The sequence below is a fragment of the Crotalus tigris genome, unplaced genomic scaffold (genome assembly GCF_016545835.1).
Source record: "Crotalus tigris isolate CLP2741 ecotype Arizona unplaced genomic scaffold, ASM1654583v1 scf7180000017757.759095, whole genome shotgun sequence".
In the NCBI taxonomy this organism is placed as follows: domain Eukaryota; kingdom Metazoa; phylum Chordata; class Lepidosauria; order Squamata; family Viperidae; genus Crotalus; species Crotalus tigris.
Genome location: NW_024096617.1, coordinates 343,110 through 369,481, shown reverse-complemented (window position 1 = coordinate 369,481; position 26,372 = coordinate 343,110). Strand labels below are relative to the sequence as shown.

General features: G+C 36.6%; 1 protein-coding gene across 8 annotated transcripts in view; it reads right to left on the bottom strand.

Annotated features, from left to right (window-relative positions):
- BLNK (B cell linker) overlaps positions 1 to 26,372 on the bottom strand; it is a 124,263-nt gene that overhangs the window by 25,131 nt on the left and 72,760 nt on the right. For 5 of the 8 annotated variants that reach the window (XM_039340930.1, XM_039340932.1, XM_039340934.1 and 2 more), the window contains 8 exons: positions 23,248 to 23,313; positions 17,440 to 17,496; positions 14,078 to 14,127; positions 11,611 to 11,648; positions 8,886 to 9,042; positions 4,831 to 4,979; positions 1,574 to 1,658; positions 614 to 673 (listed from right to left, as the gene is read on the bottom strand). In XM_039340930.1, the coding sequence (XP_039196864.1) occupies positions 614 to 673; positions 1,574 to 1,658; positions 4,831 to 4,979; positions 8,886 to 9,042; positions 11,611 to 11,648; positions 14,078 to 14,127; positions 17,440 to 17,496; positions 23,248 to 23,313 (662 nt within the window). The remainder of the gene's footprint in view (positions 1 to 613; positions 674 to 1,573; positions 1,659 to 4,830; positions 4,980 to 8,885; positions 9,043 to 11,610; positions 11,649 to 14,077; positions 14,128 to 17,439; positions 17,497 to 23,247; positions 23,314 to 26,372) is intronic. The other 3 variants (XM_039340931.1, XM_039340936.1, XM_039340935.1) reach the window with 1 other exon arrangement.

The window sequence follows — 26,372 nt, the reverse complement described above, 5'->3', positions numbered from 1 at the left end:
CGCGGAAGAAGACAAGGGCAATCACTTTTGCAACGCTACCAAGAAAATGTCTTCAATGCAATCACCAGGAGTTGACTCAAAGGTAGTCTTTATTTCTTAAAGGAATAACTAGGAATTAAAATATTTTCATATCCAATGAAAATAATTTCTGAATAAACAGAAGAACTGCAGCCTTAAGAGATGGCTTTGAAGAAAATATTAGATACTTGCAGCTCATGCTAAAAAATATAATTAACACTTCGGCTATACAGTGTTTATCTCTGTATCATTTCACTAAAGGCAGGATATCACGCATGAGCCTTATGCTTCTTTTCAAATCCTGCATTCAGCAGCATTTGAAGGGGAAAAGGCCCAAACCAGACAAGACTGTGGTCCCAGCAATGTGACTGAAGTCCTGCCCTTTTGTACATATGTATGGTAGCCTGGTGCCTTATATAGAGCAAATCTCCAGAGTTATGGGGAAGCATTCTTAAAACATATAACTCATTTCTCTTTGGAATCCTACTTTCCTTTAAGGGAATTTGGTTGCCTAGAATTAAAACTAAATTTATTTCACAACCCACTAATTGCATCTTTGCATGATTTTGGGAAGATAAATGCAAAATTGTCATACCTAGTGTGGAAGGTGATGGTACAGAACAGGGAGGCTTGGTCGATCTGTTCACCACAGGTGCTAAAAATGATCAAAGCAAAGTATTAGAGATCTCTGAGAAAGTCAAAATCCAGAAACACAGTTGAGCCCCCCCCACCCCCCCACTGATCAATTACCTAAGGTTTTACTTTTGCTCATTTCATTGAAAATTCAGGTTGCTTTTTCAAAAGGATGAGTGATATACACATTTTTCTAATTTCTAATTGCACGTACCTCTTCCCAAATATATAAGGATGCAATTGGAAAAAAATCCATGTTTCCAAAAGAGCAAAGGATCGTGCAATACCCTGGATGTTACCGCGAAGGTGCTTTTAGGAATGCAGACATAGAAATGTGACCCCTTTCTGCAGTTCGTGAAAACAAGTGTACTTGTATGATCTCAGGTACTGATGCATTTGTTTTGAAGGAGGTGCTATGAATTTCTCCTTGTGTTCCATGAAGCACCCCCCCTTTTTTTTTTAAACATCTGAAGCACTGTAAATCCTAGAGCAAATTTGGCAACTTTAAGATCTGTGAACCTCAGCTCCCAGAATTCCTCACCAGCATGGGGAATTTTGGGATTTGAAGTCCACACATCTTAAAGTTGCGAAGTTTGAAAAACACTACCCTAGAGCATAATATATTATATACAGTAAAATGAAAGTAGTATGTCTGCCAAGTCCCAAGAAGTTTCTTTTATAAAGCTGCCAGGAATTTAATTCTCACTGTTTTTATTTCTCACAGAAGCTATTTTTTTTACTTGACTCTAATTCTTTACCCAGTCTTCCATTCTCCCTTTTAAAGTCCTTCTCTTCTCATAAGGAAAGGAAAACTTAATTTGCATACAAAACTCTGATAACAGTTTTTTTATATATATTTCACATATTTCAGTCAATGCCTTAGTCACATCCCTGGCTTTCTGAAGTTGCCTCCAAACCGTACGTTTTTCAGGTTGTGAAGTGCTTTCTTCTGTGGGTTCTATATAATTATCTTCATCATCATCATCAACTGGTACAACATAATCTGCCTAAAAGAAAATGCAGCGATGATTTAATATTTGTGTGTTTAATATAAGGCAAACAAATACATTCCTCTCCATGTTCAGTAGAGCATTATGTGTGCCATAAATTTTTAAACTTTAAAATAAATGGAACTTAATTGTGAACTGAATCACAGAATTGTTAAGTAAATCTGTTTTCCTTATTGACTTTGCTTATTGGGAGATAGCTGGGAAGATGGCAAAAGGCGATCACATGATCGTCAGACGCAGCAATGGTTGTAAATTCACACTGGTTGTGAAGCACTCAAATTTTGACTACACGACCACAGGGGATGCTGTGATGCTTGAAAATCTGGGAAGTTAACCTTTGCTACCTCATATAAAGAGAATCTGTACAAAATGTTTTACAGGTGGCATCTTTCCCCAATAAGATTGGCAAAGATGAGAAAAGATATATCACCACAATGTTGGAAGTGCAAGAAAATGTTAGGCACTTATTATCATATGTGGTGGACTTGTTCCAAAGCCAAATAATTTTGGCGGCTAATAAAGACTTGGTTGGAGGAAATGTTGGAACTGAAGATAGATTCCAGACCAGAATTGTTTTTACTGGGAATGATAGATGGGAAGTTTAACCAAGGAGAGAAATATCTAGTGTTGCATATTATAACAGCAGCAAGGCTGGTGTATGCCTAGAACTGGAAAAACGGAAATTCCCCGGTGGAGAGTGAACTAATTAAATTTTTTTTGATATGTGCAGAGATGGATAGATTATCCTTAGAAATTAAAGACAAGGATGAAACAGAGTATTACGAAGTTTGGGATAAGATGTACTATTGGTTAGACTCGAGGAGAAAAAGTCAGAACAGTGAAAGCTCGTCTAGAAGAGAGAAAGTGTAGATTTCTAACCTCAAAGTGAGCGTAAGATAGAGATCAGAATATGAAATAGGAAATGGAAGTTATGTTATAAATAGACGTAAATATGTATGTAAATATATAAATATGTAAATAGTATAAAATGTAATATGTAAATGGTATAAAAGATCAATGACTAGGAAAATATATGGTATATGGTATAGTATGTATGGCAAAATAACAGCCATAAAAGTCACACTGTGTTCAACATGTTTTTAAATGTTTACTTAATAAAAAATTTCTAAAAAAAAATAAATAAAAGTGTGAAGATCAGTTGTAAGCCGCTTTTTTCAATGTCATTGTAACCTGAATGGTTGCAAGCCAAGGACTACCTATATCGTGCTTGCAAGGAAGAAAGGGGGCAGCCTGTTATCTTCCTGGAGACACAGGCAGAAATTATATAATGGTAATTTATGTTAAATTTTGATGTCTGCTTCCCTGCCTGTTTTGGAGCTCAGTTTAAATCTTAAATGGATGTGGAGGTAGAGGGGAAAATGTGTTCTAAAGATCTATCTGATTATATTGCACCAGAATCTTTTAACCTGGAATTTTATTAGAGGTTTTGGTTTTTTGCTTATTTGCAAAACATCAAGACAAAAATAAAACATATCGGCTTAAAAAAAGAGGCCATACCAATAATAAAAACCAAAGTTAAGCAGGAAAAAAAAATCTAGGTAAACACATACGCACACACATACGTGTGTGTAAGTATATAACAATGAGTGATCTTAAAAAGAAATTCAAACAATTTAAACACATATAATCAATATTTCTATTCAGAACATTTGTAAATATGAAGGTAGTCCATTAGGAAAAAAAATATCAATGTAGTTTTTGGATCTCCTGTATGCTAGGCAGCCTTTATGTGAGTTATCCTATATGCAAACTTCCTTCTCATAGGATTATTTTATCTATGGTTATTGTTGTAATGGTTTACAGAATGTTTTAATTCTTGGTTGTATTGTATGCAACCTAGAGTCATTTTGGACAAGATGGGCAACCATATAAATTTGGCAAATAGCTGGAAATGATGACCAGCACTGATTATATTTATGCTCAGCAGTACAGTCCTTCAAAGATTCTTAATTTATTAATGTTTTGGCCAAAGCAATTTCCCATGCTTTTAAATACCGTTATCCAACACAAGATGTACTTCAGCTGTTTAGCATAACAAACCTAGTAGCTGATGACAGCAAATGAATCAATTTCTTATGTGGCCTCAAAGTGTTTGGATGGACTGATTGACTGTGTCTACAGACTGCCAATGAGGATGCAATCACGTCCTTCCAAAGCTTCAGTTTTGTGCTTCAAGTTACTTCTGAAATGCAGCCAGGATGGGAACCAGTTCGATATTGATTGGGAGGCTGATCCAAAAGATGGTGTAATCACCAATGCAGGCCACCTGAGCCTTGTTTCCTTCCCCTTCCTAAAGAGGAACAGTACTTCTGGGTAGATGGTCACGCTAACTTCAATGAGATAATATAACCTTATAGATAGGTAACAAACTGCCAAGCCATGTAGGGCTTTATAAGTTAACACTGGCATTTTAAAGTCCACCCAGGACTTTAAACAGGGTAGGTCATGGAGAGCTGGTGTGACATGGTCAGCATAGGGTCAAGCCAAATACAACCTTTGAGCGATTTTAAAGGCAGTCCCACTTACAGCACGTTGCAATACTCTAAGCAGGCAATGGCAAAAGCACGAATTATCGTAAACAAGATCCTCCCACCCCAGGTAAGGATGCAAAATATGGGTACAAGACATTCCCTTTCAAGAAGACAACTTGGTCTCAGAATGTTCTCTACTACTCTCTGTGGGATCCAAAGCCATTTCTGCTGATAAATAGAATGTTTAGAAATGGATGCTTTCTTTTGCAGCAAGTCTTTGTTTGGTTTTGTTTTTAAACTTTTTCAAAAATTAGGTGGAACAAAAAACAAGCATCTTGGGGCAAGCCTAGACTGCCTACTTTCGGTTTAGTTAAGCTGGTTGACTCAAGTAATTTGTCTTGCTATCTTCCAAATTATAAGTTATGTATGATTTAGTAGCTTTGCAACTGAAATCTCTTTTGATTCTCTGTGCCTGGTGTCCTCCATCTTTGTCAGCCTGATTTGTCATTAGCAGCAGCTTTAGGTATGACTAAATTTGCCATGCAGCCTCCTTTTACAGAAGGAGCCAAAAAAAAAAAAAAAAGGAATATAAATGTCCCATACAAAAACAGCAAGAGCAGATTTCTTCTGCCTGACTGTTCTGTCTCTGTCAGTGTAATAAAAATAGGAAGCGTCACCTCGTCATCCATTGGCTTGGGTGGGAGTCTGGGCTTCTGAACAGCAGATGGCGGTACGGGTAAAGTGGCTGGTTTCTTTGATAGAGATGAAGATTGGTTTGGCGGAATAGGTGGGGGCCAAGTCTTCTGTTGGCTAGATCGTTTGTCATCTGTGAATGGCAGAAGAAGAAAAAATATATAATTAAAAGACATAATATTAAGGGCTTTCCCGTCCATTTTCATGCAGCAAGAGAACATCTAAATCAAATTAAATGGTTATATGCAACATCAGAGCAAGTTTATTTCTTCACAGTACTTGACGCTACACTAAAACAGCTGATTTTCAATCAGTTTGTGGGCGGTTTATTCTTCCATTTGCTGGAACACCAATCTTATATTGCTGAAACTTTCTGGCTCCATGACTTCAGCTCTGCCAACGAGAAGATTGGTTCAACAACTGGGACTTTTGTTTGTTATTTGGTACATGACATGCAAGATGAGGTGAGGACACAGATGGTCGTTGGGTTAAGTGAAATCAAAAGTTTTTACTTCCTTTTTGCTTGAAATGGGGCTGATAGGATTTTTCATGCTATATGATCTATGATGGTTTGGAGAAGTAATTAATGTTAGTGGCTTTGAAGATGATCAAACTGGTTTTTTTCCAGGTTTGGGAAGTGGAAATTGTGGTCTCTATCTCTATACTAAATGAGATTAGTTTCCTTAAGGATGTTAAATACATTGAGTTTCCTACTCTTTTGCACTGCAATTTGACTTAAGAACATCGGATTATTCAACACATCTAATTATTACCACAGCCAAACTCCATCAAATACCACTTACATTGCTTGATTTAGACAATGGGTAGCACACTTTGACAAAGTTGCCCGGAAAGTTTGACACTTATCTTAAGTTATCCTTGTGATGCTAAAAAAGCACAAGTTACTTTGCTGGAACTATAATATACTATCAGCTACAGACATTGTTTGACATTGGATGTTGTAATGACTCTTCCAAATAACAAAATGTGATTTATAAATATCTGACTTAGGCCGATCAATTTTAGTTAAACCATGCTGCTGAAAGAATAAATTTTTAAAACATATTCCATAAAATAAGTGGAATATATTAAATGCATATCAGAATATATTTTAGTTTTTAATTATGATTAAGAGATGTTTCATCTCTTAACAGTAAGTACCAAAGGTCCAATACTTAATGATCACCTTAAATCTATTTGTGTCATTGAAAAAGCAGTCATATCATCAGCTTTTACTGAATCTTTGATAGATTGGAATTAGAAAAAAACAACAACTGGAAAATATTGTTAGTTTCTATTATGTTGTTTAAAGATAAGGTGAACAAAAAGGAGCCAAAAAGGATTCTGACTCGGTTTATTTTGCATTGAGATTTCCCCAGGCAACCAATCACCGAAGCCAACCTGAACCTATAATTCAAACTGAACTTCAGTCAGAACTGAAGAAGCTTCATGGATGAGAAGTGAAACGTCTTCAAGGAAAAACAAAGAAAGTCCAGTTGCCTCTTGAAAAAGCACCTTTGGGACAACCATGACCTGGAGGAGTGAGAATTGTCATAGCCATAATTCAATAGTTTAATATAGCAATTTGGATACAATGAATTCAGTCATTTAGATAAAAACAGTTTCATTAACAATATTGGAGGTTCATTAACAATATTGAAGTGCACCATCCAAAACCATCTTAAGCATTTCAGAAAAAAAGCAAATCATGATTAGTTTTATTTTAATAAATAGTCCTCAAGGATAATTGTATCTTTGGGAACACTGTATTTGGTTTGAGACTAGATCTATTTGGCTGGAGCAAAACTAAAGCTTAGCATTGAAGTGATCAATTTTTTCCCAGGTTAGGGGCCTTATCTCCACCCCACCCAACTAGCTGAAATGGTATCTTCATTATGGTAGTGACACCACATCAAGGATCGGATGTAAATTCTGGAATGTCTTTAACTGGTTTTTTTGGTGGAGATATAGGGTGGGAATGAGAAAGAAAGCCTCTCTCTTTGGAAACTAACCAAAGAGAGAAGCAATCTAGAACTAAGGAGAAACTTCCTGACAGAACAATTAACCAGTGGAACAACCTGCCTCCAGAAGTGGTGAATGCTCCAACACTGGAAGTTTTTAAGAAGAAACTGGACAGCCATTTGTCCGAAATGTTATAGGGTTACCTGCCTGAGCAGGGGGTTGGACCTGATGACCTCCAAGGTCCCTTCCACCACCACCACCACCACCACCACCATCATCATCATCATCATCATGATGTCTAGGAGGCATAATCCCTCTTTTCTACCCTTAAATCTTTACCACGCCCAAACACACAATTAACAAGTTCACACTGTTGAATTACATCAATGTCCAAATTATGTGCCATGGAAATAAGAGTTGAGAAAATTTAAAGCAGAGTGTGATTTGCCTCTCAGTTTCATTTCCACTCTTTCTTATTATTTTTATTCCAGAAGCTTCATTTAAAATTGGTAATTTTGCCATCAAATTTCATGGTGAGATTTTAAGGTGCTGTGGAAAAATATGTAGGGAACCTAAGTTGGAAGTCTCAACTTAAAAGATAAGCTCCTTTTTAATGGTAATGTGGTTTCCTAGTTCTTTGTAACCCAATATCTTTTGTTCCCACCCCTTGTTTTGCTCTCCCTCAGACACCAAGTGAGCTGCCAACAGAATAATGATTTCTCTTGAGATAGGCTTGTTAGTTCCTTGTCTATTATTAAAATCCACATTGAGCTGACAATTATCCATGGACTAAATGGGGAATATGAAAAACTGTATAATCAGAAACAATCTAATACACATGGTCTTCACTTACTGACTGCTCATTCAGCAACTGTTTAAGTTACAACAATGCTGAAACAAATTTACGACCTAAAGTTCTGCCCATCAAAGTATCCTCCCAGTCATGTAATCACAATTCAGGTGCATATTTATGATGGTCGCAATGTCCCAGAGTATCACGATAACCGTTTGCAATCTTCAAAGCCAGCTTCCAACAAGCAAAGTCAATGGGGAAGCCAGCAGGAAGTTGCAAATTGTAGTCATACGATGTGATGCTTTACAGTGCTTGTTGATTTGCTTAATAACTGCAGTTTGAAATGGCATTATTAAGTTCACATAAATCATGTGTGATATTTCACTTTATGGCCATGGTGCTTATTAGCAGAATTGCCAGTTTCGATCATGATTGGTGAGGACCAGCTGAAGACATAATTTGACTAAATCTCTATCTAGGAGCCTATGTGTTTGAAAAATATAAAGATGATGGCCCACATAAAAGGGGGCAGGTCTTCAACTGCAGCTTCCATCTTAACTTTTTTAATGTACCCCTTCCCAATAGGGACCCCAGTGTCTCTAACCATATAGTTCATGGTATTATTAGAGTGAGATAACAGATCTTCTTATTGACTGGTAATTGATCAAAAGAGAATGTAAGTTCCTGGGCAGTTGTCATAATAAACAGACATTGGAGATTTCATGTGATTTAAGATGTTCATAAATCATCTGAAACTGGTATAATCAATGAAAAAGATTAATTTGCAGGTAATGTAGCAAAATGAAATTCTAATTAGATAAGAAGAAATTCAAGCTTGATAGGATTATTGTTTTTAAAACTGAGAACTTGAGAAAGAATGGGTATGAGTTTTTCAAGGGGGGGGGTCGGATTGCCCTAGGATCATCCACATGGAGAGAACCTCATCCAAAGGACAATTTAAAATTATCAGTATTTGTCATTCTAGGCAGTAGAATTCATTTAAATATATAGGTCAAGAATTATTTTTGCATTTTAGGTTATTCCACTTGCTCCTGATTATTCTGTTATTGGCTATAATGAATCAAAAGCCATGAAAAAAAATGAATGTATGTGGAAGTATGTCTGAGTGTGAGTTTGCATGTATGCTGAAATGGCTGTTCTGCCCTTTGATCTCCCAGAGTCTTAAAAAGCTTCTGCTTCCTTTTGAAACTCTTCAGCTTCTTTTAATTCTGTTATCATTGACTTTGATCTTGAGAAACGGGAGTGTGGACATAACGCACATACCTGCATATACACCCCGAGCACACGAGAATGGTATTGGGACTGTCTCTGGCTCATGTTCACTTGGAGGAGGCTCATAACTGTCATCACAGTTCTCTTCTGTGGGAACCACATACATCTCAGAATCGGAGTGGTGATCTGGATTTTCATAATCGCTGTCCTGGAAGCAGAAGATTGCTGAATTTCTTAGGAAACTGTGAAATGCAACTTTTAAAAATGGTTCAATATATTATGAACAATGAGGTTCAACAACTAAAAGAATCCCTTACTTTAATGACACCCAAATATTACCAAAAGTCCCATCGTTTTGTGCCCTACACATACTGTGGATTGTAATCATTACTTTCAGATGTGAATGTTCAATCATAGTCTAATTGGGTGAAAGGCCATTGCATCTATTTGTAAATGGTAGGATGAAAGCAAAAGTATTTTGGCTTACAACAGAGATCATGGCTTGCATACAATAGCGTGAGCCTGCTGAGGAGAAAACTGGGCTTTGATTGTGCTTATAGCATGCTGGCCAAACTAATTATGTCCAATTTATTATTCCTGTTTTTATTACTTTTATAAATAACTCAAAGTGATGAATATACTTAATTCATAATAATAATATCTCCTCCTATTTTCCCTGCAATAAGCCTGTGAGATGCATTGGACTGAGATACAGTGACTGACCTTAAATCACCCAACTGGCTTTAATGCCTAAGGCAGAATTAGAACTCACAATCTCCTGATTTTTATCTTGGTGCCTTAACCACTAGACCAAACTGGCTCTCATTCTTAGATGAAAATGCTGCTTGTGATACAGTATGGCTAGCCTGGTGTAAGGCCTTCTGTAGCATACTAAAAAGCATTCTGTGTAAGTCTTGATTAGCAAAGCCACAATGGATACTAAAACGTAATATGTATGGGCCCATCAACCATCATAGCATGTGGAACACCCTGACTTAGAATGTAGAAGAGCTTAAGTTAATGAATGAAAGGAAACAAAGAAGGTATATTGGGACCTGTGAAATAAGGGGAACAGAATAATAGATCTAAATAGATGTAGCCTGATCTTGTAAAAAGGAGTTGATAAATGCATGCAGGGAAGTGGGAATGTTGGTTTAATGTTGAATAAAAGGTTAAATGTATGTCAGAAAGTGTAAATTAATACTACCTCACAGTTGCCTATGAAAGTTGGAATCCATAAATTGTTGATAGGTACAGAATGATAATAGGAGCTCTGATAGTGGAAGAACCATAGTTGAGTATAAATGAATGTGATTTGGATAAAAGAACATTCTGTTAGGTGACATGAATGAATGGAGGGGAACAAGGTGAGTGTTACTGTGGCTATCAAAAGAACAAAGAAATGAGAATGGTGATTCTTTGGTGGATATGTGCATAGAAAAAGCCTTTTCTTGGTTTAAGCATGCCTATTTGTGCAATGACATGGAGAAGGAGTGAGTTGAAAAACACGATTGATTTTATTGTTTATGAAAAAAGTTGAGATAATCAATAAAGGAATCAAAAATGTTAAGTAAGTCTGAATATGAGACAGTTCATTATTTAGTAATGTCAGCAATGGAGCTTGGAAAGAATAGACATGGAAGAAAAAGGAAAAATAGAGAAAAACTGAATAACTGCAGGAAAAAAATTATAAATTCCATATTACAAGACAAATTAATCTTCCAACAAAAAAAAAGGAGAAAGATGAAGAGGCTATGAAGAAAATGAACTAAAACAAGAGAAGGATGGTATACAGGGCTGTACTAGAAACATCAGGGCTTGATGACGTTGGAAGGAAGGAAGGAAAGAAGGAAGGAAGAAAAAGGAGAAAAAAGAAAAAGATAGAAAGACTGTGATTCTCTTCTTCCTTATGAAGCCAATAAATAAGAATAGCTGCAGTTTTACAACACTGAATTCACTGCAGCTATCTAAATGTGAAATAGCATTGTAGAAGTGTCAGAATTCATATGGAATTCAAGGAGCCATGATTAATCACCATAAAAATATTTGATCTTCTTCTTAATCTGGCTGAGATGTCATTTTATGCTCTGATCTCAAAGCTATTTTCGATTCTAACAGTCTTTATTGCAAGCATTTACAGTAAGTAAAGTAGTACCCAGTTTCTCCAGATCCATTTTTAAGTCAGATTTGTATCTAAGCTGGAGCAATATTATTATGTAATACTGTATAAGTAATATTGGTTAATAAACTTGAACCATAATGTATTTAACTTGAATCACTGTATATTTAGCTTGAATTTTGCTACAATAGGCTCCATTAATCACTATCAGTTGTCCCTAAATTGAAGTGTTTTAACCCAGGTATTTGCTGTACTGATATGTCAGGGTGGCCAAATAGGCATAAAAATGTGGATAAAAAAAGAGCTTCAAAACACTGTGATCTGTGAACTTTTAGACAGATGGGTGCCCAGATGGATAGACTGACTGAGACTTACAGCCATTTTTTAAAAGCAGCAATTGCCTGAAAATTTACAGATCCCCAACACATCTTGAAGATCTAAGTGGGAAAGGCTATTTCACATTGAAAAATTCACAAAATTTATAGCTGTGTACATGTGTTTGAAGCATAGAGGGGCAGAGGACTAAAAAGAATCAGTATGTAACTGCAACCTCACAACTGAAACTCTTCCTCTTTTCTTATGTGCAATGGCCTAATAAAAGCTGCCATCTTGGTTTTGACTGCCCCTGCTAATGCCCTGGGTGGCGAAGAAACTTACAAAGTCATCTGACCACTGTTCCTCTTCTTCTGTATGGTCTAAAATAAAAATTAGAATTAAGTTGTTAGTTAAAATATTTAAACAGTCATGTGAGCAAGATGCCATAGACAAATGTTCTCATCTGTACTACAGTTCTATAATAAAGTTAGGTTTACATGAATATTAATTCATTATTTATATCACTATATCTGGCAAAAGCAGAGACTGGGCCCAGTCATATTTATGGGCACACTAAAACATGATTAAATTAAGACATGTGGATTTTAGCTGATTAATGTTGGATTGCACCCACTGAAATTAATGAAAATAAATTATACAGTTAAATGGTTGATGGTAAACTCTTCAAGCATTCTTCTTGATTTTCTTCCTTTTTAATATAGAGAGTACAGCAGTAGGTCCTATAATATAACTATAGGCCCTATAGACAATGTATTATATAAATTACATTAAATGCTTGACTTGACTGCCATTTTCTTCCAAACACTTGTTTTTTTGTTTGATACTTGATCTTTGACCATTTTTAAGTACAATAGCAATAGTACAAAATCAAAATTCCAATTAGGATAAACAAATCAAATCAAATACGTATAATTATATTGAAATTTGGGATAATCTGTGTAGGATGAGATTTGATAATCAGGTTTTATTACATCTATAATCTTTGCATTTTGTGGGAAAATATTTCCTCTTCTCTTTCATTTCTGGTTAGTTAGTTCTCATATGCCTAATGAGATCTTTGTAGGGCTGACGGAATTCCTGCAGATACATTTAATGGTAGTAATTGATGTTTTGCTTTGTTGCATGCCAGCCTCTTACTTAACTGTTTAATTTTTAAAAAGGTTATTTAACAAATCAGGAGCCAAGAGGAGAATTGTATTTCCCCATCCCCAGGGAAATCCACAAAGAGAATTAAAAAAAAAATCAAGATGGTGGCATACAAGGACAAAGGGGTGGGTGAGTTATATCATGGCTGCCATTTGACTTTTTTTTACTTGCCTTACAGAGTCCCTACTTCTCCCTATTATATGCACAACCACAACCATGAAATGCTTACATCAATGGTTGTTGTATTCCCTGTTCATTTTTAATCACTGTTAAATGCCCAAGAGTTACTTTGATGAGATGGGTGGCCATATAAATAATAAAATAAAATGAAAGACTGAGCTGGGATATGAACAAAATAATCTCCCTTGATTTTAGGAGTGTTTGTTCAATTGTGGGAATAGCGTTTTAGTTATAAATCTTCCCTGTTGAAATATCTTATCCATCCATCCATCCAACAGTTATTTCAACTGCTAGATTACAGAGATGTTGATCTTAGCCAATTGGCTTCCTTACGCAAAGCGTTGAAAACAGCAGCCCTTTCTCACCCTTGAAGAAAACTCAAACTGTTAGGCCAGTTGAAATGAGAAGATACTATACCAACGTGTCCTTCATCTTTCAAACATTTCAGATTATATATTTATGGTCCCAGTCTGATAAAGTCTTTGTTCTTCAAGAAAAGTGAGTGGGATGGGTGAGCCTTGGTCACAATGGCTGCGGGCTGCTTTATCTGCAGCCACTGACTTCCTACATTTAGGTTGTACAAATAATATCAACATAAGTCTTCTTACAAGCACAAGTGACAAGTAGACATGTTAATTGGGCAAATATTCCTGTTGCAGGTATCTGCAAAGTTCTCCGTAAGAATAGTGAGAACTAAGAGAGTCCTATAAAAACTAGGACTGAGGCAGAGTTTGATTATAAAAGATCTTCAAAGTGGATCCTCCTTAAACCACATCCTATGTACACAGTGCTTTTCTGCTGAGTTTCACAAATGGCACTCTGAAGTATTTCCCCAAACTGTAGTTAAACAAAGGCTGCAGACAGTTTTTTGCTTGTTAGGACATGACCTTCAAGCTGATGCAACTTTCTGTGGTTTACTTTAGTTTTAAAGCAGAGAAAATTATCCTGGATTCTTTGTGGTGCTGCAGGAGAAGAATGATCAAAAAGACATTTTGCGGCAAGTATGCACTGAAGGTACTCTTACTTCCGCTTTTGCTAAGAGACAGTATTTTAGCAAGTGGGAAAGATTTGTTTTGTGTAATTCCCATATCACTGAGAAAACATTTACAAGTAGTCCTCGACTTATGGCCATAATGGAGCCTGCCCATCATGGTTGTAAGTCATAACAGTCATAATGACCAACCCGATTTTATAATTGTTTTGACAGTGGTCATTAAGTTAACACTGCAATTGTTAAGCAAACCAATGGCTTGTAATGGGCCAGTCGTAAGCTGAGAACTATCAGCATACATTTCAGTCATATAAATTACCTGACAGGCACAACTGAGGAATAACTAGGGACTGTCTTCCACCCTAATTGATGTGATGCTTGCATGTACACATACCGCCATCTTGAATCCTACGCCTCTGATTTACATGTCTGCATCAATCCTAAAACCTAATAATGGTGTTAATTCCATACCTGGAACATAATCAACTGGTGGTATGCTTGGTGGTGGTTTACTTGTTAACCTGTGGGGAAAAAAAGTGTCATTTTTCATTTTCTATATAATTGTGGGATGGCAACAGTTGGCACTAGACCAGGGACTACAGCAACTACAGAAATCTAGTAACAAAAGACATATGCAGAATTCCAAAGAGACTAAGCAAAACAAACATAATAATGCAAAAGAATCTCTATATACTGTGTGTGTGTGTGTGTGTGTATGTATGTGTGTGTGTATTCAAACATGGCTACTTCTATAGAAAAGACAATTAACACGATAGTTGCAGATATAAAAGATATGCAGGTTGCTGGTTAGTCACAAAGGTATAGAATGTAGTCTATGCAATGCAAAATAGAACATGGACATTTGTATTTTTAACAGGATGTGATGCGATTGGCTTCAAAATTTCTTGGTATTTTAAAACAAGAATGGATCCTTCATTTCAACCAGTATTTTGCAGTTAAAAAGACTCATGGCTTTGTTTTCTAATTCTATTCAGCTTTACAAAGACTTGAGACTAATTTTGGTTTCTTCCATCACAAAAAACGCTATTGATTTATGCAAATCTGATCAGAGTAGGACTTAGGCCATAAGTTATTTTAACTGAAATAACCTGCTTAAATGAATGCAATTCCTTTAAGACAAGTACTGAATAAATAATTGAGAATACTGGAGCCCACAATGTAGATACGCAGCATTCAAAATTTGGAAATTTGGTATTGTCTTTGGGTGAAGAGTCAAATGTCTTGTGAGATCATGGCTTCCTAGCTAAGATTGCTCCATCTCTTCCCAAAAATCTCATTCATGACTCTTAAATTCCATTTTCAACAGTTACCATTTAACTTGGCTAGTCTTGAAAAGGCTAACTAGGCTGTATAGGAGCATAGGAGATCACAAGGGACATCCAAGGTAGGTGATACTGAGCAATTATTTCAAATGCTAAAAATAATAATTAGAATTTAATGTTTGTATATTAATTTTTAAGAACAATTGTCAGAGCAGGTGGTAGTACTTAGCTGACTTTAAAGAAAACTAAACAGAGTCAGACCTAGTCAATATGGGAGAAGTAGGATACTTCCACTAAGAAGTCCCACAGAAGATCAAGACAATTGTTCTTAAAAAATAATATACAAGCATTAAATTCTATTATTATTTTTAGCATTTGAAATAATTGCTCAGTATCACCTACTTTGGATGTCCCTCATGGTCTCCCAAGCTCCTATATAACCTATTTAGCCTTTTCAAGACCAGCTGGTTGGGAAACTGAAGAAAATCATTCCCAAAGGAAACAATGGCCACTGTTTTCTTATTGTTGCCAAGAAAAAAAACCCCAAACCCAAACAAAGAAAGAATGTATCCATGGGGTCACCAAAATTTGATCTTCCCTCAGGGAAGCTTTTACCTTGCATTTCATGTAAGCGTCTTGTTTTCCACTGACGTTGTTCACTAACTTGAGGACGTCAGATGGAAAGAAAGGGAAATGTTTTTGAAATAAGATTTACAAAGCATTTTTCAAGGTCTCCTCAGCAAGAACAAATGAGAATGATGCCAAGAGCCTAAGGCACCAGGAAACAAAAACAAAAAAAAACCCCATCTCATTTTGCCCTCCAGCTTGTGAGTTTTATTCACCCAGAAGCTTATTGTGAAGAACACAAGAAAGATGATTATTGGGGCAGCAAAGTGTTTTTGACATTGTCCACATCTTCCAGACTCAAGAAACCTTTTCAAAAATAGCATCTAAAGTCAAAGCCAAGATGAGAAAAGTATTAGTTAAATTAGTTAATTAATTTAGAGTACTAAAACTGTAAGAATTGGAAGCCAAACTACGACATTAAAAAAAACCCCAAAACTCTTTTTTTAAATAGGAGTCTCAGCTGGAAAGCACTTCTAAGATTGAGGTGGAGTAAAGGAGATCAGTTTTTTATATTATTATTATTATTATTATTATTATTATTATTATTGTTGTTGTTGTTGTTGTTGTTATTATTATTATTATTATTATTATTATTATTACTGTTATTATTATGATTTGCAACTGGGGAGGACTGATCTTTCTGACTTTTTCTTTTTAGCCTCCAACAACTACAAAGATTGTGGCTGGTGGCCCAGTGGGAAAAACAGGGCCATCAAAACCCAGCATTTTTGCTGTAGTATTTCAGCATGAAATCTGTGAGTTCTTTGGAGGCAGCAAAAATCTGATTGGGAGAAACATCCTGTGCACTGCTTGCCTCTTTCCTACACTATGTTAAGCTACTTGGCAATACTCAGCATCTCTTATCTGGGAAGAAACCTTATCAAATTCCATGAGATTTACTTCTGTGTAGACAAAAACATATTAACCATGTTCAGGGAAGACAAATTTCCCAATTCTTCCCCTCTGAAGTCCTCTCTCCCTCTGAAAGGTTCCTGTAGATTTGAAAGTTAGGGTTGACTATTGTGTGCAAATTACAGTGAGAAACTTGATGGAAGTTCAGTCAATTCTTGCTCTACCCAACTACCCAAGGGAGTCTTTGACAATCTGGAATATATCATTGGTTAGATTTTGTACATCTTCATTTACACCTTGAGAGACCTAATATTTTACTTATGCAATTTAGCATATAGTGGAAGAATTCCGTGATCACCATATTGGATTTCTACATTAATTTGAGGCTGGTCAATTACTTCCAGAGATGGGGTTGGCTTTTACAAAGCATTTAATACATTTTGAGCTATTTGCTGCTTTTAGAAAATATTTTCAGGTTCCCACATCCCCCCACATGCCGGGGGGGGGGGGGGAAATATGCCTAACTGGAGTTTTTCTTTTGCACCATGTGGTAAATCAGATCTGCTTATGTTTATGTTCCAGGCATATATCATAGAATAAAGGCAACATGTCATGGTCCTTTAATATTCTAGATAGACATGTCCAACCAGAGGCCCATGGGCCAAACGAGGCTCTTGACAGCTAGTAATGCAGCCCCACAAGATCATAAACTTTTAACATTATTATGTGATTTATATACATTAACTATATTATATATTTTATATGTAGCCCAAGACAATTCCTCTTCACTCAATGCAGTCCAGGCAAGTCAAAAATGTTGGACCCCCCCATGTTCTAGAGTTCTAGACCCTGTTTCTGCACTCGAAAGGAAAGGACCTGGAAAGCTAGGGCAACAGCCTCTGGATGGATCTGAAGAAAGGCAAAGAAGAGAGAAAGTCATGCTTCTAATCCTTGCTATATTAAGGGTGGGTTGAAGCCCATGTTAGCAAATGCAAACAACATCACACTGAAAGCAGGCAACAGGAAATCATGCTACACAATCAGCGCTTGTACAATGCTAAATTGTCATACCGATCCCATGTATTTTTTCCAGTTTTGCATATTAAGGCCACTTGTTCATTTTGGAACCTATACATCGGCAGGAAAAAAGGAATAAGCAAAACAGTGATTCTCAGGTAGGTTAATTTTGTTTGCTTATGAAGGTTTTTAGCAATAATTCTATTGTTTTAATAAATGGAATTGCCTAAGACACGCACACCACCAATATTATCTCAAAACAAACAATAGTTTAATGTTGAGCTAAGGCAGCCACATTCACTTGCAGGAAGTTTTTGTTGCTCTAGGTGGGAACTGCAAAAGGACTCCTTCAAACACCATTTTAAAAACTCAAGTGAAGTTTGACAATTGAATGAAATAAGGAACAAACTCCTTTGAGTGCTGCCCTCATATATATGAACTTCAAGATTTCAGCCCACAAGTGATTAGTGATGTACTTGTGTGACAAGCATTGTCAAGTAGTCTGTGACTACAACCACAATTGGGACTAGAGCTCCTATTGCTAAGCAAGGCGCTTTTTAAGTGAGTCATGCCAAATTTTATGACCTTTCTGTCATGGCTGTTAAGTGAATCACATCCAATCTTTAAGAGAATCCAGCTTCCCCCATTGACTTTGCTTATTGGAAGGTCAGAAATGGTGATCCTATGATCCCAGGATCCTGCAACCATTATAAATCCATGCCAGTTACCAAGGGATTGAATTTTGGTCACGTGACTGCAGGGACAATGTGACAATCGTAAAATCTGGTGGTAGGTCATTTTTTTTCAGTGCCACTAAATGGATAGTTGTAACTTAAGGACTACCTGGACTTTCACAGCCTTTGCCATAAAGAACAGCATTGCTAGCTGATTAGGAAAAATAAACTTGGTTTTGATTTGGTCTTTGACAGTTGCTTGCTCTTAAGAAATCAACAGATAAGTAAAAAGCTCATTGCTATCAATGCAAATGGATAAAGCAGCAGGAACAGATTATATACAAAATTACCCATCTGGCTAACCCTTATTATAAAAACTTCATTCTACGCTGGATGATGTTTCCAGCTCCCTGAGAGAAACTCTTAGCCTTCAGTTAGAGCAGGGGTATCTAACCTTGGTGACTTTAAGACTTGTGGATTGTGAATTCTGGGACTTGAAATCCCTAAGTCTTAAAATTTGGACACCCCTGAATTAGAGTTTCAATATTGTCAGGAGCTCTCTAGACAGAGATATTTCATATTATGTCACCAGTTCCCCTTTTGTGTTCAACTCTTGTTACAATTTATTGCCTTCCTTTTGATACTGCTCCCTCTCTCTTTATATGCTTCACCTCACTTCTCTGTCTTAGTTCAGCAAAGAAAACTATCTGGGCCATCTCAAGGCGTGATGGGCTACTGGGGTAACAAAATGGAATGGTCAAGAAATTGCGATTCATTCTTAGTCCCAAAGGAGATTTTTCGCAAGACAACTGGACTTTCTTTTTTCTCTTTGAAGACGTTTCGCTTCTTATCTAAGAAGCTTCTTCAGCTCTTCTTCAGCTGAAAAAGCTTCTTGGTTGAGTTGAAGAAGCTTCTTGGTTGAGCTGGATAACCATGACCTGGATAACTGAGAATCTCCATAGAGATTCATTTTTATGATTTAAGGGGCACTTGATTGTCACAGCAAAAGTTTATCTGTCTTCTTCTCCCTTTTCTTTAAAAGTCAAAATCTTTACGTTGGCCACTGAATTATAGTTCACTTTGATACATTGCTTACAGGCTTGATATCTCTACCAATTGCTGTTCTTTGACATGTTATTCTGTTGAGAGAAGGCTGGTCATACAGCTTTTTATATTTATTTATTAATCAAATATAGCTGCCCATCTCACCAAAGGTGACTCTGGGAAGTGCAGGATAATAAAGTATTCATTAACCACCCAAACTTCTGAACTCTGAGAATATTGTCATATTATCAATAGGACTTTGATGTCCTTTACATTTTGCTTAGAGGGAAAAAAACACATCAAGTACAGCTTCATTTAGTAGGAAAGCTACTACATCTTGTTCTTGGCTGCAGAAAACAAATATACTGGTCTAAACTTGTCATCCCCTCCCCAGCCCACCCTTTTCTCCTAGGACAACCCCATTAGCCAAAGACCTATCCTGATATGACTGTGCCTTCCTGTTTCTGATATTAAATCAGGCATTGTTTCTTTGTTTTGAGTCAATATAGACTCTCTTTTGCTGTTTACTAAATGACAGGCACCTGCTTAGTCACCACCTGAACTAGTAACCTGAGAATACCTTCTGCCTCAAAGCCACAACAAAACAGAGAATTGGAGAACTTCAGCAAAACTTAAATGGAGCCTCCCACGAAAAGTTAATATGCTGTTGCATGTCAGCTGTTGAAACAAAAAATAGGGGACAATTTTGACAACTGTTTTGGTCAGACTGTGAGCACGATGGGACCTTTGACATCTTCCCACAGGGCAATGATACTTTGAATGCCCAACCTTATTGGGGTAGTTATGGTTTATATCTGTTGATCAAGGTTATCATATGTGAGGTGGTGAATCTTTTTTCTGTCAAGCAGAACCTTTTCTCAGAGATAATCCCACTGAGTCTCACATGATAAGTCTAGCCAAATGTAAGGATATCTTCCCTATCTCTGAGACCTCTTTAATGCTCTTTGTTTGCTTCCTCTGAGGAGTAGGGGAACTTTATCAAAAGGCTGAACTGATTTCTTTGATAATTGGAGGTTAGGTTGAGAGTTGCAGATTTTCCTGCAATTGTGTGCCTTTTCTCTCCAACAGCTATGTTACAGATAGGCAAGAGAGATAGCACATCGCTCACACGCAAACATTTCACAACAAGCCCTAATCAATTGCCAGGAAAAACCATTTTGGGGCTGAGTAATGCTGTCTTCAGACAGATAGAAGCATTCCTTTCCTCATTAAAACCCTAGGGAGAAAAAACATCCTGCTTGTCAACTGGACTTGGAAAAAACTTCACCTGAATTACAAGAGACACAATAAGCTTGTGCAGCGTATCATTTCCCAAAGGTTCTTTAGAGTGTGCAAAATACAGCACTGCAGGCCTTTCCCCCAGGAATGTACTCTAAAGCAGCTATTTTGGTCCAATTTCAAGTGCCACAGAATCCTAAGTAGCATTTCTTAAAAGTCCAATTGCTGCAGAAGGCAGGGGAGTTTTTAGGATCCCACAGATTGAAGAGGAGGGTCTGCAGAGAGATTACCATATGACCCCCTCTTGTCCCCCAATGAGAGCCTAGGAGAAACAGAGGCCTCCAAAGGTGAGGGAGGCAGGTTTGGATTTGCAAAGGAAAGTAATACTTTTTGCAGGAAAATACAAATTAATCAGGAAGGATTCTTGTTCTGGAATACTCTTCTGTGGATAATTTATATTTAGGCAACTGTTTCAGGGATAAATATAGACTTAAAAGTATACACAACAGATGTGGGTGTGGAAAATGGCTGTTAGAAAAATTGCTGTAAGATCTCTGAAGGAGGGAAAGCAATTGTGTTTGTTTTGTTTTATCATGCGGATTGCAACAGAAGTGGACAAGTTGATATTATGCTCCCAGACGAGATAGGCAGCAGTTTTAATGCAGATGTTGAAACTTTATCCATTAAGAGAACATTGTGCAGTAATTGAGACAGAAATGCAGATCTTCAGAAACTGGATATCTTAATATTATAAAATGGAATGATCACTGGTCTGAAATGCTCGCCTTGATGTAGATTGCATTGTAGAGACAGGCTGGATTCATGTTAAATTCTAGTTTGTTTAACCATGAAGGACTTAATAAGACAGAACTAAATTGGTTCAAACAATTTGCCAATTCCAAATAAACAGACTGCTTTATGGCTTAGCAGGTGAATAAAACTCCCTGAAAGTTGCAGCTTGTGTCCCTGGTGATTTCCTGGTCTGCACAGGTCAGGTTCTCCACATTGCCCCTTAAAGGAGGGGAGTAAGATTTGCTATGAATACCAGCCATTCTTATTTAGGGAAAAAGAGAGGAATGTGTTCAGAGAGATCATCTGAAAAGATGGTCAGGTTTTGCCTGTTCTTTCTCATCACTCAGAATGTGAACACCTATGGGGAGGTGATGAAACATACACAGTGATACACTTTTTCAGCAATGTCATGACACACACACAAAAGGGTAGGAGCTCTATTGAGACACTCTGATGCCTGTTTCATCATTTTCGCCACATTATAAGTAGCTGCAGTCCCTCGTGACTCTGACTTGACTACTGATTTTATCATTGTCCCACTGTTCACATTGGAAGCCACTGAAGATAGAAGCTATAACACACCTTTTTCATCCAGCTGAACTAGAGGGTATGAATTTATTTATTTATTTAGCCCGTGGACTAGCAATATATATTAACATTTCATCTAGATTAGTAGAACACCCGGTAAAATATAAAAGTTAAAAAAAATCTATGTTCAAATATTAAGTGTCTAGTGCCGGGGGTAGGCAACCTTGGCTCTTTTATGACTCCTGGACTTCAACTCCCAGAATTCCTGAGCCAGCATGGCTGGCTCAGGAATTCTGGGAGTTGAAGTCCATGAGTCATAAAAGAGCCAAGGTTGCCTACCCCTAGTCTAGGCTATCTAACCATTGAAGCACAACATCGTTTGTACTAAAAAAATAAGATACTGGACTGGTATATCCCCTCAGCTTACAGCCGATCATGATGTGATCTACAGTTTGACATGGGACCCCACAGTCACACTGAGGAGGAAGATACTATGCCCCATTTATACAGAGAGTCTTAGCAGATGCTGTTGAGGTATGAATCCTATTCAGTATTGTCCATTGCTGATGTGGTGTTTTGATCCCACAAAAAAAGGCATGCCACCTTTTTAGTGAGGCCATTTATATGTCTTCTTATGTCTGGGCATTCAGCGACCCATTTGGCTTTCCATTGAGAATTGAAATTAAAGTTGTTGGGCAGATATTGTGCAAGTGTCAGTAGGGGCTTCCTGGATTTGAGTCTTCCTGCTGATAAATGAGAAAGGTCGGCATGCACCGGTAGAAATGAGTTACTTATAATTTTTCTGCATTCTCTCACTAATGCGTCTTGCCTTCGTAAAGCTGGCACTGCTATATGGCTAAGAACAGAAAGCCAGCAAGTTGGAGTAATTTTAATACATCCGCTTATAATCCTCATGATGTCCTTGAATCATACTTACTAGTATGGCAGCAGTTTCTTACCAGGGATTTGAATTCTGAATATGACAAGATCAGAAAGGAATAGTCACAGATATTAACTGGTTAAAACTTTTTAGGTTTCCGTTTTTCAGCTAGAGATGAGAGAACATTTGCCTCACCCTCCTTCTCTGTCATTCCCATGGAGGCTATGTATTGAACTTACGGTGTAGATTCATGATATGCAGTCCTCCAGATGTTACTTAACTACAATTGCCAGCAGTTTCATCCACCATAAGGGATGTTAACAATGTGTGAAGGTTCCACCACTTCAGTATTTGCTGAGATTTTTCTAACAAGGATGATGTCCTTATATATGCTTACCTTTTTCTATATAAATGGATGGCTTCCTAACTCTTGGTGACAATACAGCTGTTAAGATGTTGGAACATAGTTTATATACATATTACCATAACAGATTCTAAATAGTTCATTGGATAAGACAAGAGCATCAAGAAAAATCTTTTGCATTTGATGTACATATTACAATATTCAAAAATGTTCTGGAGATAAGCCCAATTGAACATAGAAAAAATAACCACATACATAGTTGATATAATTACAGAAAATAAGCATCAAAATAAAAGAAAACAATAATTCCATTGTGTGGATTGCGTACGTGCATAACTTACTTTTTGAACTTGCTCATTATTCCACTATCATTTTTCTTGATATCATGCACTATTTTTTGAAGTTGTCTGTATGAAAAAAAAATGGTAAGAATTACTATCAGATTGCACCATTAATTAGATTGCAATACATACTGCAACATGCTGAAATACAGCAATGGTCAACCATTTTCACATTGTTACCAAGAAATGCCATAAATCTGTCCATTGAAGTCACAAGAAGTTAAGCATGACTACTGACATCTTTATCTTTTCACACCCAACATCATCAACAACTAAAATATTAACATTTGCCATTGTATTTCCATAAGTATCAAAGTACTTATCTTTCCAGTGAATCTATTTACTGGGAAATGTCAGTAACTCAGTGTCATGAAACGTGCTATAGCATGGTACAAAATCTGTCACTGGACAGAAGATTCAGTTCACATATTGAGGAATTTCCTAGAAAGTGAATGTACAATTATACAAGTACATTATTATCATTCTCATGATGTATTATACAGATAGTCCTCAACTTATGATTGGTTGCTTAGTGATTGTTCAAAGTCATGATGGACCCACAGAAAAGGTACTTATGACCAAGTTCTGAAGTTCTGGTATCATTCCCCTCCTCCCCATGTGACATGAGTACATTTTGGGCCCTCAACAACAAGGCTACATTCATGACTATTTGCAGCACCCTGCTGTCGTGTGATTGTGATTTATGCCAGTTTTGCCAGAGACCAGTGTTTACTTCCAGTTTCCAGCAAAAAACTGACCTATAGCGAACAATGAATTTGCTTCACAACTACGGCATGTAATTAATGACCACCACAAAAAGATAATAAAATCAGGTTTAGTCACATGACCCACTTTGTGACCCACTTTACGAACATCATGACTTACAACTGTAATTGCTATGCTTATGGTCATAAGTCAAAGACTAGTAGGACAATGTCTTAGTTGTCCTCCTCCTCCTCGTCCTCCTCCTCTATATTCTGTCTTCTGGCCTATAGGATAAATTCTAATTTACAAGTGTATATAAAAGACTGTTTTACATCTGTAAGCAATAACTATTTTAATTGATATGTTAAATATTCTGAAGTCTTACATTACCATTTACTCAAACATACATATCCACTGAAGACATATATTGTCCAGACATTAAATAATTTCCTTAATTAAAAACTTTCCTTAAGGTGCAAAATGCACCATACTCTTTGTTTTGTATTTTATAACAAAATCAAGTTGTGGACATCCTTTTAAACATATGAAAATACATTGTTAGCACTCACATACAATCACCAAGAGTGGATAAGTTAAAAATGGATATTTTAAAAGGACTGGCACCTTCCCAAAATAGGTAATTCAAATTTTAATTTCTTACTGCCTCCTGGAGGTCAATTAAAGGTAAAAACAGCATGCAGGATATCCACTGCATAAAAATAGAGAAATTTCCTCACCCCCACTCAAGACGGAGGGGAAGTGGAAGTCATGTGAAACTTTGTAAAATAAATGTGTGACATAATGTCTTCTTATGTAAAGGAAGGTGGACAGTAATTCAATAAGATCAGCCTTCAGCAGCTTACTGCCTGGAATGTACTTAACAGCCACACAGCTGTCAGGATGGGAAAGGACCAATTACATATAATTTAATGATTTAATCTGCTGGTATTAGCAGGCACATTTTAGTTTCATCCATGAAAACCTTGCATCTGCTCTATTTGAATCTGGAGTCAACAGCAAGAGTTGTTCTCACTCTTCTCTTCTGGATGACTGTTGTTAGGGATAACACATCTTGGAGGGCATCAAGCAAAAGAAATCTGACTGAAATTCTGGGAAATCGAAATATCTATGGTTCTCACTAACATGAGGAGTGTGAAATATCTATCAGCTTCAGAGTTTGCTCTATTACTGTGAAAAGGAATAAATTTGCTGCATTCACTGAAAGAGAAACTACTATGCAGCTGGCATTTATTTTGGTTGGCAAGTCTTTTAGTTTTGTATAAATAGGTGTGCAGGTGAAACTTTTTAAAAAGGATTATAGTTTATGAATAGTGGGTGGAGCTTGCAGGTTCCAAACAATTTCTACAAATGTCCTAAAAGAGTATTATGTTTTGGGTTATTACTAGTGATTTTGTTTAATTATTCCAAGATACTTGTAGAATCATAGAATGCATTAATTGGAAGGGACCTTTTAGAGAATCTAGTCATCTTCCATATATCGGCTCTTGCCATCAAGAAATTCCTGCTCATTTTCAACCTGATTCTCCTTTGTTTATGAGACAATTTATCAGTCCATGACTTGCCTTGCTTTCTAAAGGGAACAGAACAGCTTTTTAGATATTTGTAGACCACCACTGTAATTCTCCTTTTCTAGAAGCTTATGTTATTTGATTCCTTTCACCACTCATAGAAAATAATTTCCAGAACTTATCATACTGAGAAGATAAACAATACTTTATTAAGATTTCTTTTTCAAAAGCCTGTTTAGTAGAAACTGGTAGATGAAGAGTTGATAACAGTCATTTTCACTCAGCTTTAGGAAGAAGGCAGTGGCAAACCACTTTTGAAATGTTGTCAAGAAAACTACAGGGTCTAGTTCACACAGCTGCCAGAAGTAAAAAAAAAAAAAAAAAGACTCAAAGACAAACAAGATATTTTGGTCCATAGGTCCTTATAGCTGATTTTTTTATGTTCAACATAGGCTATTTTGTAATTCTCAAATAATATAAATTCATAAAACCTGTGATGGCCAGGTGGTTATGACAGTAACTTTGATAATATCACCCATCAAATTAAAGGGATCAGAGCCTTTAATTCAATACCCTTTTCCACAGAAATAGTGGACTAGTTTTTCAAGTTGACATAACCATAAAATACTTTGAATAGTTGTGTGAAGGGATGTTAATGGCTGATCACTGACAAATAGTTTAATATACATTATCAGTGTCAGAAAGTGTTATAGTATAGAAATTACACTAGCTCTCCCCAAGTGACCACTGTATTAGAAATGCAATCTCACAGTAATTCTTCTTTGTTTTTCTTAGGGGAAAAAAATTAGAATATTTAAAAAGCAAATAAATAGAAGATTGCTGCCATTAATCATTGTTTACAAACCATAATTGCAGGCTTTGAACTATGCT